At 42.1% G+C, this 19,440-nt stretch overlaps 1 protein-coding gene across 4 annotated transcripts in view; it reads left to right on the top strand.

The window, feature by feature from the left end:
• The window catches only part of INTS10 (integrator complex subunit 10), a 39,857-nt gene extending 23,476 nt beyond the window's left edge, over window positions 1-16,381 (top strand). For 3 of the 4 annotated variants that reach the window (XM_044912391.1, XM_044912383.1, XM_044912382.1), the window contains exons 14-18: window positions 8,488-8,567; window positions 9,666-9,828; window positions 10,729-10,822; window positions 13,738-13,815; window positions 15,981-16,369. In XM_044912391.1, the coding sequence (XP_044768326.1) occupies window positions 8,488-8,567; window positions 9,666-9,828; window positions 10,729-10,822; window positions 13,738-13,815; window positions 15,981-16,137 (572 nt within the window). In that variant the 3' untranslated portion in view covers window positions 16,138-16,369. Of the gene's footprint in view, window positions 1-8,487; window positions 8,568-9,665; window positions 9,829-10,728; window positions 10,823-13,737; window positions 13,816-15,980 lie in introns of all 4 variants that reach the window. The other variant, XM_021681552.1, reaches the window with a different exon arrangement.
• The last annotated feature ends 3,059 nt before the right edge of the window (window positions 16,382-19,440 follow it).

The following is a 19,440-nucleotide window of genomic DNA, read 5'->3' as shown; positions in this document are numbered from 1 at the left end:
CCCTGAGGGCTTACTGAAGAGGGAGGGACCACAATCTTTCAGCTCCGGGGCTGGAGATCGGCCATTTTTATGTTCATCCTCTAAAGTAGCACAGAAAGCCTTCAGGGAACAAAAGCCACATAGAGCAACCCAAAATAGCTTACACGGAGCCCACCCCCCTGGCAAGGGGCAGTGCACCTCTGCCCAGGCAAAGACACCTGAGAATCAGGGCAGCAGGCCCTTCCCCCCAGAAGACCAGCTGGAACGTCAGGCAAATACCAAGTTTACAGAGCACACAGAACTGCAAAACTCCAGTGCTAGGAGAAAATAGTATATAGAATTTGAGGTTTTTTCTGATTCATTTTATCTTTCAGTTTAAAATTTTCCTTTTTTTTTTTCCTTTTCAATGAGTTTCTTATTTGATCAACTCTTTGTTTTTAAGTCTTTTTTAATTTTCATTTTTACATTTACATTTTATAAATATATTCTTTATTTTTGGCTTCCTTTCACTGTATTCAATATATATATAATGTTTTGCTTGCTTTACAATTTTGGGATTTAGTGTCTTCTAACAAACAGACCAAAGTAACACCCAGGACCAAGTGGATCACCCTGTTTTGTCCACCTGGGAGAGTATATTCTCTAATTTTCTCTCTTTTTTTTCTTTTTCTTTTCTTTTTTGGTTTGTGACCTCTTCAGATTCATGTAGTGTGTATTTGTCTTGGGTCGTGGTTGATATTTTTGATTTTGTTCTCTCGTTCATTCGTTCTTCTCTGGGCAAAATAACTAGAAGGAGGAATTCACAACAAAAGCAAGAACCAGAGGTAATACTCTGCCACAGATCTAATCAATATGGATATAAGTAAGATGTCAGAGATGGAATTCAGTATAACAATTATAAAGTTAATAGCTAGGCTTGAAAAAAGCATAAAAAACTCTATACAGAATTTCTTAGTGCAGAAAGGAGATCTAATCAGGTTGAAATTAAAAATGCTTTAACTGAGATGCAGTCTAAAATGGATGCTCTAACAGCTAGGGTAAATGAGGCAGAAGAGAGAGTCAGTGACATAGAAGACAAGGTGATGGAAAGGAAGGAAGCTGAGGAAAAGAGAAAACTAATGGACCATGAGGGGAGGCTTTGAGAAATCAGCGATACCATAAAGCAAAACAATATTAGAATTATTGGGGTCCCAGAGGAAGAAGAGAAAGAGAGGGACAGAAGTTATATTTGAGCAAATCATAGCTGAGAACTTACCTAATCTGGGAAGGAAACAGGCATTCAAATCCAAGAGATAGAGAGAAACGCACCCCCTCAAAAATCAATAAAAATAGATCAATACCCTGACATATATTAGTGAAACTTGCAAACTTCAGTGATAAAAAGAAAATCTTGAAAGCAGCTCCAGACAAGAGGTTCTTAACCTACAGGGGTAGGAATGGCAGCAGACCTATCCACAGAGACCTGGCAGGCCAGAGGGGCTGGCATGGTATATTCAGGGTGCTAAATGAGAAAAACATGCAGCCAGGAATACTTTATCCAGCAAGGCTGTCATTGAGAATGGAAGGAGAGATAAAGAGCTTCCAGGACAAACAGAAACTAAAAGAATTTGTGATCACTAAAACAGCCCTGCAAGAAATATTAAAGGGGATCCTGTAAGCGAAGAGAGAGCCCAAAAGTAAAATAAACCAGAAAGAAACAGAGACCGTCTACGGAAACAGGGACTTCGTAGGTAATACAATGGCACTAAATTCATCATCTTTCAATAGTTACTCTGCATGTAAATGGGTTAAATACTCCAAACAAAAGGTACAATGTATCAGATTGAATAAAAAAAAGCAAGAGCCATCCATATGCTGTCTACAAGAGACTCATTTTAGACCTAAAGACACCTCCCGATTGACAGTGAGGGGGTGGAGAACCCTTTGTCATGCTAATGGATATCAAAAGAAAGCTGGGGTAGCAATCCACATATCAGACAAACTAGATTTTAAACCGAAGACTTACTAAGAGATGAAGATGGACACTATATCACACTTAAAGGGTCTATCCAACAAGAAGATCTAACAATTATAAATATTCTCCTACCTTGGGAGGAGTCAAATATATAAACCAATTAATAACCAAATTAAACACATTGATAATAACACAATAATAGTTGGAAACATCAACACCTCACTCACAGCAATGGACAGATCATCTAAGCAGAAGATCAACAAGGAAATAAGGGCTTTGAATGACACACTGGACCAGATGGACTTCACAGATATACACAGAGCATTTCTTCTTAAAGCAAGAGAGTGCACATTCTTCTCAAGTGCACATGGAACATTCTCCAGAATAGTTCACATACTGGGTCACAAATCAGGTCTCAGCTGGTACCAAAAGATTGGGATTATTCCCTGCATATTTTCAGACCACAGTTCTTTGAAATTTGAACTCAATCACAGAGGAAATTTGGAAGGAAACACTTGGAGATTAAAGAGCATCCTACTAAAGAATGAATGGGTCAACCAGGAAATAAAAGAATTAAAAATTCATGGAAACAAATGAAAATCAAAACACAACTGTTGAAAACCTTTGGGATACAGCAAAGGTGGTCCTAAGAGGGAAGTACATAGCAATACAAGCCTTTCTCAAAAAATTAGAAAAGTCCCGGGGCGCCTGGGTGGCTCAGTCAGTTAAGTGTCTCCCTTCAGCTCAGGTCGTGATCCCAGGGTGCTGGGATCGAGCCCCACATCGGGCTCCCTGCTCAGCGGGAAGCCTGCTTCTCCCTCTCCCACTCCCCCTGCTTGTGTTCCCTCTCTCGCTGTGTGTCTCTCTCAAATAAATAAATAAATAATCTTTAAAAAAAAAAAAATTAGGGAAGTCTCAAATACACAAGCTAATCTTACATCTAAAGCATGTGGAGAAAGAACAACAAATAAAGCCTAAACCGAACAGAAGAGAAATAATAAAGATTAGAGCAGAAACCAATGAAATAGAAACCAAAAGAATAGTAGAACAGATCAATGAAACTAGAAGCTGGTTCTTGGAAGAATTGATAAGATCAATAAACCCCTAGCCAGACTTAGAAAAAAGAAAGGACCCAAATTAATAAAATCATGAATGAAAGAGGAGAGATCACTACCAACACCAAGGAGATAAAAACAATTTTAAGAACATGTTATGAGGGGCGCCTGGGTGGCTCAGTTGTTAAGCGTCTGCCTTCGGCTCAGGTCATGATCTCAGGGTCCTGGGATCGAGCCCTGCATCGGGCTCCCTGCTCTGCCAGAGGCCTGCTTCTCCCTCTCCCACTCCCCCTGCTTGTGTTCCCTCTCTCACTGTGTCTCTCTCAGATAAATAAATAAATCTTTAAAAAAAAAACATTATGAGCAACTATATGTCAACATCTTAGGCGATCTGGAAGAAATGGATGCATTCCTGGAAACTTATAAACTACCAAAACTGTAACAGGAAAAAATAGAAAACCTGAACAGACCCTTAACCAGCAAGGAAATTGAAGCAGTAATCAAAAATCTCCCAACAAACAAGAGTCCGGGGCCGGATGGCTTCCTAGGGGAATTCTACCAAACATTGAAGGAAGAACTAATACCTATTCTTCTGAAGCTGTTTAAAAAAAAAAAAAAGTAAGGAAAACTTCCAAACTCGTTCTGTGAGGCCAGCATTACCTTGATCCCAAAACCAGACAAAGACCCCACCAAAAAGGAGAACTACAGACCAATTTCCCTCATGAAATTGGATGCCAAAATTCTCACCAAGATCCTAGCCAATAGGATCCAACAGTACATTAAAAGGATTATTCACCACGACCAAGTAGGATTTATTCCTGGGCTGCGAGGCTGGTTCAACATTCACAAATCAATAACATGATACATCACATTCATAAAAGAAGGACAAGAACCATATGATCCTTTCAATTAGTGCAGAAAAAGCATTTGACAAAATACAGCATCCTTTCTTGATTAAAACTCTCCACAGTGTAGGGATAGAGGGAACATACCTCAATATCATAAAAGCCATTTACGAAAAGCCCACAGTGAATATTATTCTCAATGGGGAAAAAATGAGAGCTTTTCCCCTAAGGTCAGGAACACGACAGGGATGCCCACTCTCATCACTGTTGTTCAGCATAGTACTAGAAGTCCTAACCTCAACAATCAGACAACAAAAAGAAATAAAAGGCATTCAGATTGTCAGAGAAGTCAAACTATCTCTTTTTACAGATGACATGATAGTTCATGTGGAAAACCCAAAAGACTCCACCCCAAAATTGCTAGAACTCATACAGGAATTCACCGTGGCAGGATATGAAATCAGTGGACAAAAGTCAGTTGCATTTCTATACACTAACAATGAGATAAAAGAAAGAATTTAAGGAATCAATGCCATTTATAATTGCACCAAAAACCATAAGATACCTAGGAATAAGCCTAACCAAAGAGGTAAAGGATCTGTACTCTAAAAACTACAGAACACTTACGAAAGAAATTGAGGAAGACACAAAGAAATGGAAAAACTTCCATTCTTATGGATTGGAAGAATAAATATTGTTGAAATGTTCATGCTACCCAGAGCAATCTACACATTCAGTGCAATTCCTGTTAAAATACCATTCACATTTTTCACAGAGCTGGAACAAACAATCCTAAAGTTTGTATGGAACCAGAAAAGACCCGGGATAGCCAGAGGAGTGTTGCAAAAGAAAACCAAAGCTGGTGGCATCACAATGCCAGACTTCAGGCTCTATTACAAAGCTGTCATCATCAAGACCGTATGATACTAGCACAAAAACAGACACATAGATCAATGAAACAGAATAGAGAACCCAGAAATGGAACTCTCTGGTCAGCTCTCTGGTTGACTCTCAACTCTCTGGTCAACTAATCTTCAACAAAGCAGGAAAGAATATCCAATGGAAAAAGGACAATCTCTTCAACAAATGGTGTTGGGAAAACTGGACAGCAACATGCAGAAGAATGAAACTGCACCATTTTCTTACACCATACATAAGGATAAACTCAAAATGGATGAAAGACCTAAATGTGAGACAGGAATCCATCAAAATCTTTGGGGAGAGAACACAGACAGTAACCTCTTTGACCTCAGCCACAGCAACTTCTTGCTTGACACGTCTCCAAAGGCAAGGGAAACAAAAGCAAAAATGAACTATTGGGACTTCATCAAGATAAAAAGCTTCTCACAGCAGAGGAAACAGTCAACAAAATAAGAGGCAACCTATTGAATGGGAGAAGATATTTGCAAATGACATAACGTAAAGGGCTAGTATCCAAGCTCTATAAAGAACTTATCAAATTCAGCACCCAAAAAGCAATCCAGTTAAGAAATGGGCAGAAGATGTGAACAGACATTTTTCTCCACAGAAGACATACAAATGGCCAACAGACACATGAAAATATGCTCCACATGCCTGAGCATCAGGGAAATACAAATCAAAACCACAATGAGATACCACCTCACACCAGTCAGAATGGCTAAAATTAAGTTAGGAAACAACAGATGTTGGTGAGGATGCAGAGAAAGGGAAACCGTTTTACACTGTTGGTGGGAATGCAAGCTGGTGCAGCCACTCTGGAAAACGGTATGGAGGTTCCTCAAAAAGTTAAAGAACTACCCTATGACCCAGCAATTGCACTACTAGGTATTTACCCCAGAGATACAGATGTAGTGATCCAAAGAGGCACGTGCACCCCAGTGTTTATAGCAGCAATGTCCACAATAGCCAAACTATTTTGTCCATTGACAAATGAATGGATAAAGAAGATGTGGTTCATATATACAATGGAATATTACTCAGCCATCAGAAAGGATGAATACTTACCATTTACATCGACGTAGATGGAACTGGAGGGTATGATGCTGAGCGAAAGAAGTCAGAGACAATTGTCATATGGTTTCACTCATAAGTGGAATATAAGAAACAGTGCAGAGGATCATAGGGGAAGGGAGGGAAAACTGAATGGGAAGAAATCAGAGAGGGAGAAAATCTGTGAGAGACTCTTAAGTATAGGAAACAAACAGAGTTGCTGGAGTGGAGGTGGGTGGGGGGATGGAATAACAGGGCAATGGGCATTAAGGAGGGCATGTGATGTGATGAGCACTGGCTGTTATAGGCACCTGATTAATCATTGAACACTACATCTGAAACTAATGTACTGTATGTTGACTAATTGAATTTAAATAATAAATAATATGTAACAGAAAAGTAAACTATGTGGCATAATATATAATTTCAAATAAACTTTTTTTTTTTTTTTTTTTTAAAGAGAAGGTTTTTGTGACTGGTAGGTAGATTTATTAGGACACTAAAATTTCCTAGAAGACAAAAGCATGATGGTCTTGATCATTATTGAAGCTGTTTAAGGTACGTGGGAGGTTTTAAAAAAAAAAAAGGTATAGCCCAGACCCCTTCAGAAAGTGTGTCTGTGAAACAGAAGCAAATCAGGTAGGTTAAGGTTGGACCTAGCTGACTTCAAGACTTACTTTAAAGCTATAGTAATAGAGATACTGTAGTGTTGGCATAGAGACTGATGGATGGAACAGAATAGAGAACCAAGAAACAGGTGGTATTACAATTCGGTGGGCCAAGCATGAATTTACCCAATAAGTGGTACCGGGGCAATCAATCCAAATGTAAAAACAACAAAAATGTGATCCCTCCTTCACACTGCAAAATAATTATTTAAATTTTAAGATTAGGGCGCCTGGGTGGCTCAGTTGGTTAAGCGACTGCCTTCGGCTCAGGTCATGATCCTGGAGTCCCGGGATCGAGTCCCACATCGGGCTCCCTGCTCGGCAGGGAGCCTGCTTCTCCCTCTGACCCTCCCCACTCTCATGTGCTCTCTCTCTCATTCTCTCTCTGTCAAATAAATGAATAAAATCTTAAAAAATAATAATAATAATAAATTTTAAGATTAAAAATGGAAAGTAAAACTTTCAAGCTTTTAGAAGAAAAGATTATTTGGGCCTTCTAAGTAGAGAAGGATTTAGGCTACAAAAAGCACACAACAGAAAGGAAAAGATTAGTAAATTTAGTCACATTAAAATTAAAATACCAACAAAAGATACTGTGATCAAAGTGACAGGATAAGCCTTAGCCTGCAAGAAAGTTATCCAGCACATAGAATCAAAATTTTGAAAGAGCTTCTTCAAACCAGTAAGAAACAACCGGCCAACCCCTCATAGAAAAACAAGCAAAGAATATGAACAACAGATTCACAGAAGCAGAAATCCAAATGACCATAAACTATTTGAAAGGATTCTCAACCTATTAGCAATATGGGAAATACAGATTAAAACAGTAAGCTACCATATCAGACACGTCAGAATTCACAGTGGCAATACTGTCAGATGTGAAGACACACATTGCCCATCTCCTTCTGGAAGGTGTATAAACTCATACCATCACTGTGGAGACCAGTTTAGCTATTCCAGGTTGAACATCTCATTACCTAGTTACATACCTCTTCTAGTTAAATCCCTTAGATCAGTGCTTTTCAAACGTGGGTCCTCACCCCCCCAGGTAATGAATTTCAACCATTTTCTTCTTTTAATGAGATAGAATATAATATTATTACTAAAATGAGTTCATCTCCTGTAAAAAGGGTAAATTGTATTTCATGAACCTTTTGTTTTAGATACATAAACATATGTAAATAGTATATACAGGATCTCCATGATTTCTTGCTAATTTCATCCTCAGGGTAGAGAAGGATTTAGGTTATAAAGAGCACACACCATAAAGGAAAGGATTAAGGTCTTGGTCTGAAAACTATTGCCTGAAGTTTCTTTCCCACAAGCGCACAAGAAAACATATATAAGAATGTTTATTTTAGCATTGTTTGTAATAGTGAAAAATTGGACATCTCACTGCCCACCATAAAAGAATGGATAAATGAATTGTGACATATGTAAATAGCAGAGTACTGTATAGACATTGAAAATCAATGAACTAGAGCTATAGTATTAGTATCAAAAACAGTTTGCCCAAGGATGCATACAATATGACACCATTTATATAGTAGACTGAAAACTTGCAAAACTTACCTCTATTGTTGCAGAGGAATGAAAAACAGCGCCTTCAGGATAATAGTTACTTTAGGGAGAAGGGAAGAGGGCAGCTGACAAGGTGCACAAGAGGTTTCAACTAAATTTGTGATACTTTATATTAAAATCTTTAAAGCAAAAAGTTAACATTTTATGCAGCTGAGTGTTGAGGACAGTATTACAAACACCTGTGTTTGTTTCTACATTTGAAAGGTTTTGTAATAAAAAGTATTTAAGCAAGGTTACGAAAGAAGATTGATAAATGAAATCCAGACATCATTCAAAAACCAATTTCACCATCACTAAATATAATCGTGGTTTAACTATATTTGAAACCATGTGACTGTTGCTTATCTTTTTTTTCTGGAAAGCATCTTAAATATATGCTTTTCAAAGCTGTTTTCTTCGCTCGTAACAGACATATTGTGGACTTTTGCCCACAGGTTCAGATCTGAAGTTGCTGCCTTGTACCAGCAAGGCTATCATGCCGTTCTGCCTGCATCTAATGCTCGCTTGCTTTAAGGTAAGCTGAAAGCCGATTAGCATGAACGCAGTTTAATTTGGAACACTGTTCTGATGATCTGGAGTGACTTGGTGTTGTGGGGAGAGCACATGGGCTCGCGATGAACAAATACCAACTGTGGACTGCACTAGGCACAAATGAGTAGGAAATGATCCCCATCCTCGAGCAGTTTACCAATAAGCCTGACAGTTATCCAAATAACCTGCCCGTAGAGATGGTCAGTAAAGATGTTATGAATTAACGTATATCAGAATATATTAGCTAGAAGAAGAGATTACAAATGCCCTTGGGTTCATAGAGGGATGGCGAGTTTGTTATCCTAAAGACGCGGGGGGGGTGGTTGGGGTGAGGTGGGGCGGGGGGTGAAAGCATTTCAGGCTTTAAGATGAACACCAGCAGAGCTGGGAAGGTTTACAGGCTGTTGGAAGAACACCAGGCCCTTGGCTGCAGGTGGAGCAGAGCCTTAGTGTGCATTTCACCAAGGTTTGTGAGCAAGAGAACAGCAGTACTGGGTCTCTGTTTCAGGGCTGTAATTCCCAGACTTCATTCATTGCCAGAATCCCTTGGGGCAACAGAAACAATTTGAAGTGTGATTTGGGGCCTAGCTGCTCATTTAGTCCTTGGGCCAGTTCTGCATTTCACACTGCCACTTCCTTCCTTGTTGCTCGCTGCCTTTCTGCTCCCCAGTCCATGTTCTCCTCAAACCCTTCTCTCCTACTCGCCTTCTGGCCCACCCTCTACCAGCAACTGCCCCCTTCAAAGAAATCCCCAAATCCTTCTCTCTGCCGTACAGAACCACTCAGCTTCTCTTGCCCTTTTCCCAAAGTCGAGCTTCAGGCCTGCCAGGCGTGTCTAGCTCCCGTCAGGATGCTCAGTGACCTTGTTCCCAGCACAGAGGGAAGCCAGGCTTCTGTGGTTGGGACCCACCCTCCTCAGAAGGCAGTCGTGTTGTTTGCGTGGCAGGTGTATGTTCTGCTTGTTCCCTAGATCACACATTTTCATATAGCGGCATTTTTTCAGGAAGTGCTATTTGGTATATTTAAGATCACCCCATGATTTCCTTTTCCTTCCATGCCTGCACAAATCCTTGTCTTGCAGCTCCGAGCTTTCGCGGACAGCAGGGACGACATGGCGCTGGGCCACGTGATTGTCTTGCTTCAGCAAGAGTGGCCACGGGGAGAGAATCTTTTCTTGAAAGCTGTCAGTAAGATTTGCCAACAAGGAAATTTCCAATACGAGAATTTTTTCAACTATGTTACAAGTATCCTTTTTCCTGTGTGAGCATAAGAAATTCTGACTTTTTTTTTTTTTTTTTTAAGAATAAATGCATGGTACAAGAGTGAATGAATCATTCCAGGTAGAAATACTGGTTTTCAGTATTTGGGGGGAAGAGAGGAAGAATGACGATTAAAAAGGGGCCAGTGGCAGCTGTTCTCAATGAGAGTCCTAAAAGGCTTCACAGAGGTGATGCACGGAATCAGGAATACCAGTCAGCTGAGCTCCACTTTGCACCTCCATCCACTTCTAGGCAGGTACCCGAGATGCCTACATCAATAGCCTTCAGGTTCCCGAGAGGCCCAGAGCGACTGGTGAGGCCAGAGAATAGAATAGTTCATGGGCCTTCATCTGTCAGCACAGGGCCTCGTGGGGCCTCTCCTGGGGGCACTGGCTGTCCCCCAGGGTCAGCTGTTAGAGCACCGTGTCACAGCTGTTACAACTGCCACTGAGAACCCACCACACATGCGGCCCGGCCCAGCAGCTGCTTTCGGCCGTAGGGAGTGTCGTGTTTCACACTGTTGTTAGGGAAAGACCACCTTCGACTTGTGAGGAACGTGCTGCCCTTGTCCAAGCGCCGTTTCTGGGGATCCAGCACCCCCACTGCCTCTTTCATTTCTTACTAAGAAAACAAAAGATTTTGCTGTTATGATCATATAGAATCTGTTTAATTAGCATCTGTAGGAGAAACATATTTATCTTTACGAGGTGGTCTGGTTGGTACAAGAATCGTCAGTTTGGGAATCAGACCGGCCTGGGTTCCGGTACTGACTCTGGTTAGCGTGGTGGCCTTGGGCAAGTCACTCGGTCACTGCCAGCCCGGTCCTCCTCCGAGAGAGCAGGGCACCTTGTTTCTGCACGTGGTTAACCTGAATCTGGCCTGCAGATATCGATATGCTGGAGGAATTCGCCTACTTAAGAACTCAGGAAGGTGGGAAAATTCATCTGGAATTACTGCCCAATCAAGGAATGCTGATCAAGTAAGTATGCTGTCTTGCTGTCCCATGCTAAGTGCTCACCTTTCATGTGCTTATAGGAAATATTTGTAAGTTTCTGTAGCTTTGAGAAGTTTCATAGAAAGGAATCCAAACCTGGTCCGTTTTTGAGAGTAGATTTGATTCTGGGTACCTTTTGAAATTTGGTGTTTCCTTAACTACATTTCTGATAAAGCATTGTTTAAATTGGGATATTTCTGTCACTTTTGAAACCTTTTCACTAAACGGAAGTCTCATTCATGGTATCTTTTCCTTTCCAAAATTTACAGGCTAATCCTATAAATTTTTGGTGAGACATAAATGTTTTTAATTAAGAAAGAGCCATGCTTAATTAAAGTTGTAATGGATTAGGAAAAGCTACAGACTTTATTTATAAACTGTACTTGGATTTTAGTATTTATTTGAAGGCTTCCCAAGCAGTCATTGCTTGCACAGTGCAAGGGAAACTAGCCTGGTCTAGTGCCTCTAAGAAAAACACCCCTGCCCCAAGAAATGGTGGTGGGGGGCCTGCTCTTGGGCAGTGCCCTCCCACACCTAGATGAAGTTAATAACCATTTATGATTTTTAAATAGCTCATAAATCTTGCTTCTCTCCTTCAGTACTCATTGTAGTTTGGGTAGTAGATCCTCTGTGCTGTTAATGCCACGTGTAGCTTTATTTTCATACTTCCTCCTTTGCGTCCTGCAGACTCAGCATGGCCGTGAGTCAGTTAGAGTCACTGCAAGAGACTGAGCCCCGAGTGAGAAGGGAGTGTTGCTAAGGCTGAAAACCTTGTCCTTTTTCTCTCAATTGCAAAATGAATGAGTTTTCAGTTGTTGAGAGCAAAAATCCACACCTTCTGTCTTTGTAGAGCCTTAGAAATGTTGAGAGGGAAGCATGAGATGTGCATTGTGGATATGTGTAATTGCAAACATTACTTTACTCCTATCGAGAAGAGGGTCTTGGGGAATCCATTCTAAAGAATGGGAAGATTAAGTGGGGGTTTTGTCCTTTGTCTTGTAAATAGTATTAATGGATATTCTAAACGTCTAAATTAAAAGAACAAGTGCTGTTTTTTGAAAACCCGAGACCTTTATGCATTAGGTGGCTTAGGCAAGATGGGCTGGACATGCTCATCTTCCCATCTCCATTCCCTTCCCTAAGACTGCAAATAAAAACTAGGGGCCAAATAATTGCATGGTAAAAATATTCTTAACAGTGGTCGAGAACAAAGATGACTTGTTGATATGGGAACTTAGGTAACCCCTTTTGTGGGCTTAAAAATAAAAGATTTCTAGGTTTTGAGGCTGCATATATAAAACATACCTAATATTAATAACTTTTTAGTTAATTCACATTAACACTTACTGTACAAATTATCATAATATAGGAACAGCCTTAGAATCAACTACATTTGCTTAGGGTTAAGCTTATAGATGATATCTCACTTCAGATAGTGCTTAACTGTGGAAATATGAGTGAATGGACTGTTACAAAATCAACAGTTGGATCTCAAACTTCATTATACTGAACCTTTCTTCTGTAGCCAGTTTGTATCGAGCCCAACAGTGACATGGTTTCATGCAGACAACCTCTAGGACAAGGGATGAAAGCAGGCGCTCTCGGACACCCAGATAATATCACTGTAAAGAGTTGTTTAGGGCAAGGCAGGGATGCACAGCATGCATTTCTAAAGACTTTGGAGAGAATTCCAGGCTCTCCCACCTTGGTCAGTATAAACTTTAATGTCTTTTAACACCCTGTAGAAGACCAGTAAGCCTCTTAGGAAACCTGCTGTTCTATCTGTTTGGAAGCAAGAATAGGGACTGTTATGTAGGGAGCTGACCTAGAAATTTGCCCAGTCTTCACCGTGCGAGTCTCAAAGTTCAGTTGAAGCCTACATTTCAGATTACTTATGCCTAACCAACGGGAGAAGCAAGCTGCATAAAGCCAGAGAGCTCTTACTAAGGGGGTAGGACTAGAATCTTGAGTAAAACTATCTATATTCCTTTTCCCTTTGGGTTCCAAACAAATTCTCTGACGCCATCGCAGACCTTTTGGGTGGTGCCTCCAGCCGAGTGGCAGAGGTGTTGTGAGCAGTGCACAGCCCTCCCCTTGGGTAAGGTTGTGAGTCCATCTGGTCTGCTCGGATGCCAGCGGGTCCCAACCTGAGGGCGCCCGGGCCCTGACCAACAGAACAAAGACGCTTTGTCCTGACGTATTTTTAAATAGAGAACTATTTCTTTGCCGATATTTGCAGTACCATAGTTGCATTAGACTGGGTGAAAATGGAAAAACCATGTCCTGTGCACAAATCTTTGTTTCGAATTCTGTAAAGCCATGGGTCCCAGACTTCTTCCCTCCCCTCCCCCCCCATCTGTTCCTTTTTCTCAATACTTTTTGAAATTCAGGCTCAACCTTTCTTGATCAAAAACATTCCCAGCCCCTCTAGTCGTCCTGGAAGGGCCTCTTCAGTTCGGGGCTTCAATCCTGGCAAAGATAGTTATCAAAAGCCCCCAAGTTTATCTCTGGGATTGGCGGGGGCATGAGCAGAATGGAGAGTGAAGGAGGCTGGATTCAAAAATGTGTCTTCTCAAGTGTGACCCCCTCTCCGCACTGCTGTTCAATTGCGTCTCGTCATCCTCTTCCTTGGTGGTTGCTTTTACACCAAATCTCGAGTGGCCTGAGCTCGGGGCCCAGGAACAAGGTGCTCTGGACGTGCCCCAGCAGCAGGTGCAGGGAGAGGACTGCTAGCTTCTCCCATCCTCCCGAAAGACACCGCTGAGGCCGGGGCCCGTGGAGGTTCAGGGGTTGCTGCATAGTCTGTTCCAGTCTTGTGCATTTTCTCTGGCGTGTTGTTTTTGCAGTGCAGGGTGAGTCGGTGTGGGTGTTTGAATGCTGCTGTTTGCTGTTTTTTAAAGGCCTTCTAGCCCTCCCATGGGGTTACTGCAGCAGGAATTCTTACCTGTGCTTCAGCCCAGCATACAGACTGCTGACAGGTACCACGTGGAAAAACACCTGCTCATAGTGTGCCGTTTTGTCAACATGTCGTACTGCCCATGGTTTCCAGCTCTCTGTTCCTCAGTGCTCTTTTTCATGCTTTATTTATTTTTTTAATTTGTTCTGCATTCCTTGGCAAACCATCTGGTTGTAATATTGTAACATTTCTTATTTTTTTTCCATAAGTTGCCAGTGTTTTTGTGTTCGATTTAAAAATCATTATGGATCTGGAAAAAAAAAAGTTATATAAAACCGTGTAGATTAAGCACACCTTAGGTTAGGCTCTAGACTGTGATTCTCTTTTGATAAAACATAAGGCATTCAGTCATAAATATTTAAGGATGCCGGAGCTCATTTTAAGTAAATTTTGTTCGTGGATTGTCATATTAGCAGTGTGGATGTTCTGGTCTAACCGGGCCTTAGCACAGCATTTACTGATTTTTCAGACCTTCCCTTTCTAAACTGAAAATACTTGGTATGCTGCATTTATTAGCTGATTTCTCCTGTCCTTAACCACAGAAGCTAACTAATGCTCTTCTTCATCCAAACTCACCAGAGGGATAGAACTGATAGAAATATAATGGAGTTGTACTGCTTTATCTGTAGAAACAATACCATCGAACCATGATCAGCAGGACATGACATTTTATTATATTTGTACTAGCACGAAGGGAAAAGTTTGCTTTGAGCTTTCAAAGCCCTTTAGCTAGTTGTCTGCAAATACCAGTAATTCTCAGTTGCTCAAGGGTTGGCTCCCATCAGGGGTTGCAGTCTGGGACCCAGAAGAACAGGATCTCAGGATGGCTTCAGTGGGTCTACGCCTATTCCCAGTGGGCCTCATGGGCTCAGCCTCACTGATGCCACGTCCTTATTACTGAGTTAACCAGCCGACTTCACTAGAAACGTCCACCGAGAACTGTGTTTTCTCCCTGGCACTGCTGCCGTCGGCGTAGTTCTTCCGAATGCCCGTGGGCATTGTAGACTGTCGTGTAGTATCTTTGCTAGTCTGACAGAGCCGAGTTTTGTTTTTTCTTCTGTTGCACTGCAACTTTTTGACTTCTGTTATACTGTTTTATATGACAATAAACAAGTTTAAAAAAAAAAAAAACCAGGAACATTTTAGAGTGGTTTCGACAGTTTTGTTTTGGCCAATACATAAAAATCTAATTTTAAATCCCTGCTACTGTGTCTGAGGGAAGTTAGGCAGTCAAGGTGGGGAATGGAGGTGCCTTCTATTGGTCTAATCTACTAAACTACTGACCCGGTAGTTGAAACTCCTTTCCTTTTAACAACCCATTGAGTTTTGCTAGATTTTTCTTTTCCTTTCTTCATTTTGACGTCTTAAGTTTTCTGGGATTTCCTTTGTGAACTCCTTCTCCACAGCACAGCTTTCGGGTATAGCTAGAACTTTTCTCGTGCTCGCACTGATCCTTCCACAGACGTGCACGTCTCCTGAGCACGTGGACCACATCTGGTCCCCAGTAGGCTTTTGCAGGGCACTGGCTGTTCTTCAGTGAGTCAGCTTCTCTCCCCCCACCCCTGCCAGACTCTTGTCTTGGGACCTCCAACTCCCCCCGCTGCTTCTCAGACAGACGTGAGTCTGGATGGGCTCAGCACTTAGCAGAGCTGTCCTGTTCCGGCTCCACCGGGGAGCAACGCACTTGGAACCCCAGTGGCCCAGCACAAGCCCCCGGCCTTTCTGAGCCTCAGCACAGAGCCCCCGGCCCCAGCTCAGTGTGGTGACTGGCTCATTCTGGCTTCCCTCCTCCCTGCTGCTGCCTCTGCACTCGGCTGCCTTGTCCGGACACGAACTGTGGGGCCGTGTGGACTGGGCCCAGTTGGCCCAAAGTGACAGAACCGTGCACAGGTCAGCACAGGGATGCATAGTGTCAGAGCTGCAAGAGTCCAGAAGCAAAGCAGCTGGCATTTCACCAGACGTTTAGATGTTTAAAATAGCCTTTTACTGAGTGGGAAACATGTCTCTAGTTTTATGTCTTTCTGAGAAGGAACGGGTAGGGGGATTGTTTGGTTAGGGCTTTTCTTCCTTTTTGAATTTTTTTACTTAAACTTAGATTTCAGTCAGGTTTTACTCCTGCCCCGGAAACACTGACCAGTGATGCCGGCGCTAAGTGGTGTCCATCTGTTTCCCTGTCGCTGCCCTCAGGCACCACACGGTCACTCGGGGCATCACCAAGGGCGTGAAGGAGGACTTCCGCCTGGCCATGGAGCGCCAGGTGTCCCGCTGTGGCGAGAACTTGATGGTCGTGCTGCACAGATTCTGCATCAACGAGAAGATCTTGCTCCTTCAGACTCTGGCCTGACCGGAACCCTTTCCGCCAGAGGAAAGGCAGCTCCGAGCCGTGGGATTTTTTGTGAAGACATAAAGCATTCATAGATGTTGCCGTTACAACTCTTAGAAAGAAGAAAACCTTCTGAGTTCCAACTCCTTGGTTGCTGAAAAGTAGTTCCCAAGAGTCTGAGACGCTATTTCTATTTTTCAGAGTCATTTTTTGTAATTTTTGTAAAACAAAAGAACCTGTTTTGTAAATAAAGTTTGGGGCTTTTAAAAATGTATTTCAGTTCTTGTGAGTTTCTGAACAAGAGTGTGCTTTACTTAAATGAGTATTATTCATGATCTCAAGGTCTTATTCATAGTTAGGCGTTGGTAGGTATTACATATCAAGCTACTTTCAGACCTTTTCATTCAGGAAGTTTTAATACCAAAAACCTTTACGCCAGAATGAACTTGAGTGAACTTCCAGTGAGGGAGCTGTGGGTGGGGGTCTGTGCAGCGGCCTGGGGAAGGTGCCTCCTCCCTCCTGCCGAGCCCAGGTGCCCTGGGGGCCGGCTCCCAGCCCTGGCTCCGCCTGGCCTCTTACTGCCCTGTACTGAGACAGGTTAACTCCCCTGTGCCTCAGGCTCAGCCTTGAGACACAGATGATGGGACTTGCCTCACAGGCTGTGAAGACTAAGGTTTCCCTCACGTGACATCTGTGGAAGGGCACCTCGTGTGTCCCGCTGGGCCAGTGTTAGTTCGCAGGTTTATTTTCTTCTTTGCCTGTCCTGAAATATATCAGGTAAACATCTAACAAATATTTGTTTCTAGGGGCTACTGAAGAATGAGAGGGCTAAGAAGTTAGTTACTTTGCATTAAAAGTTTTAGATCTACAGTTGACCCTTGAACAACAGGGCGGGGGCATCTGGGGGCGACAGCACCCCCCCCCCGCACGGTTGAAAATCCACCTATAACTTGATTCCCCAAAAACTTACCTACTAATAGCCTACTGTTGACTGGAAACCTTACTGACCTGGGGTTACTCACCTTACAGTGAGACACAAAATATTGATTAACACGTATTTTGTATGTTGCATGATTTATATACTATATTCTTAAAGTAAGCTAGAGAAAAAATGGTAAGAAAATCATAAGAAAAATACATTTATAGTACCGAACTATAAAAAATCTATGTATAAATGGACCCATTTTCAAACCTGTGTTGTTCAAGGGTCGACTGTATTAAACAATAAAGTGGTTTAAGTAGTAGACAGTAGACACCTTATCTCAGAAAATATTCCACCTACCTCATTTTAAAGTGTTTATCAATTTAATATGAGTTGATTACAAATATATAAACCATCCTGTTGTTTTGATTGAGGAATGTGTTGGCCCCTAATAGCTTTCAAATTAAACACTCTTACCTTTTGGTTTTATACCTTCCTCAGATTAGTATTTGGGGGCAACATACATCAAGACTTTCTGATACCCAAATGTGTAGGCACCAGATAAAAAAGAACGAATCTTTTTTTTTTTTTTTCCAATTCAGTGGTGCCACCCCCGTGTGCAGAATTGCAGGGGAAATGCCATAGAATAAAATGGGAATGCAGACCAAGTTTGCAGACAAGGCAGGGCGGGGCAGGACTGCTGACCTCTGGCTCGTGAGGACCCATCCACACCTCTTGCACTGAGACATGACCAAACTCCAGCACAGCTTCTAGCAGCATAAGGCCGCGTACCCAGGATGACCCTAGACCCCCTTAAAATGCCCACCTGAGAAAGCTGCACATTTGCAGAATGTATTTGATTCGGCCAAAACATGGTGATGAGCAGATAGGTCCCTGAACCTCCTCCTAGAGTTATTTTTAGAAAGCTGGCAATTATAAATCCTTCTGCTGCCCTTTGAGATGTGAAACTACCACCGGAAAGCATCTCCATAAGGACCCAAGATGTCTCCGAAACATAAATATCCAGAAGGAGAAAGGCCTAGTTCAGGTGGGCACCTTGCTTCAACATGCCCCACCACCTCCCATCATAAAGATGGGAGAAGCGCCAACTCACAAATCCAGATGGCCTTGTCACACAGACGAACCCCATCACACCCCTCGCTGCCTTTCCCTTAGCACCCCCAACCTTTAAAAAAGTCTCCAGCCTTTTTTTCCAGGGAACTGGCTCAGTTCACATTGGACCCCCAGTGCAGTCAAGTCTGCCCTCACCCCTCCGTTAGAATGGCTTTGTTTCTCTTTGACACAGGTCAGGCATCACCTGGGATTAAACTGACTCCTGGGCAGAACTGTGTCACAGACAGGATTTGGCTAGATGGAGGTACCGGTCTACAAGCTAAACGACGCTTGGAGTTTAATATCAGCAGGAAAACTATCCTGGGTCGAAATAAAAGTGCATGACTACAAGCAATCAAGGACAAGAACAAACAGCGTTAAAAGGTGGGAAAACCAAAGACCTGATTTTCTGTCCAGCTCTAGTAGTCCGGACAGAATTCCACCAGAACCTGAAATGGGACACTGCAGGAAGCCATGTGCTCCACACTGCAGGGAGCAAGGCCAGCTAGCTGTCCACACGGCTAGCACTTTGGATGGAATTCTGCAGAGGAAAGCCAGCAAGATAATGGCATCTTTTGTCAATGGCAGTGTTCTGACATACACAATTAGATACAGGGTTTATGAGGTCTGAGGCATTTACGACATAAGGCAAACATCTAGCATTTCCATCAACTTTGAATTGGAAATGCATGTAGCCTAAAAAAAAAAACACCATGTTTTCAAACTAATGCCCAACACATACTGATTACTAAGAGAAAAATGTTGGCTACACTACACTCTGGTGAAAACAGATTACACAGATATGCAACTAAAGACAAACACTAGCAGTGTTTTCCCACCTCATTTCAAAGTTCCAACAAAAGGAGTGTTAAAAATCTCAAAAGCTGAAATTGTGCCAGAAGCTGCATTGTTAACAGGGTCATGGATCCTACCGTGTATTGCTTAGTGTTTTTAAAGACCTACCCTTAATTTTTTACAATTGCTAGAGATCTCTTCCTGAAAAGCAGTTTGATATGTTGAGCTTTCTCAAAAGTCCATTTGTCTCCCCCGTTTTTTTGCGAAACAGAGCTACATTAAAGGGATAATAACTATTATGTTGGAATTTCATTTAAGCTGACACCCTTTAATACATCCTGGATTATTGCACATTTATGAAAGATGCCCTTTATTGGCCAGAGTGAAAAGACAAAAAGTATAAGAGCAACAATTTATTCACTTAATTATAAATAGGAATGAGTAATGGAAGTACAAAAAAATGAATAAACAACATCCAAGTACTACATCCCGGC

Source organism: Neomonachus schauinslandi, chromosome 2, assembly GCF_002201575.2.
Source record: "Neomonachus schauinslandi chromosome 2, ASM220157v2, whole genome shotgun sequence".
Classification (NCBI taxonomy): domain Eukaryota; kingdom Metazoa; phylum Chordata; class Mammalia; order Carnivora; family Phocidae; genus Neomonachus; species Neomonachus schauinslandi.
The sequence above is the reverse complement of the archived record's forward strand: the minus strand, read 5'-3'. Positions and strand labels throughout refer to the sequence as shown.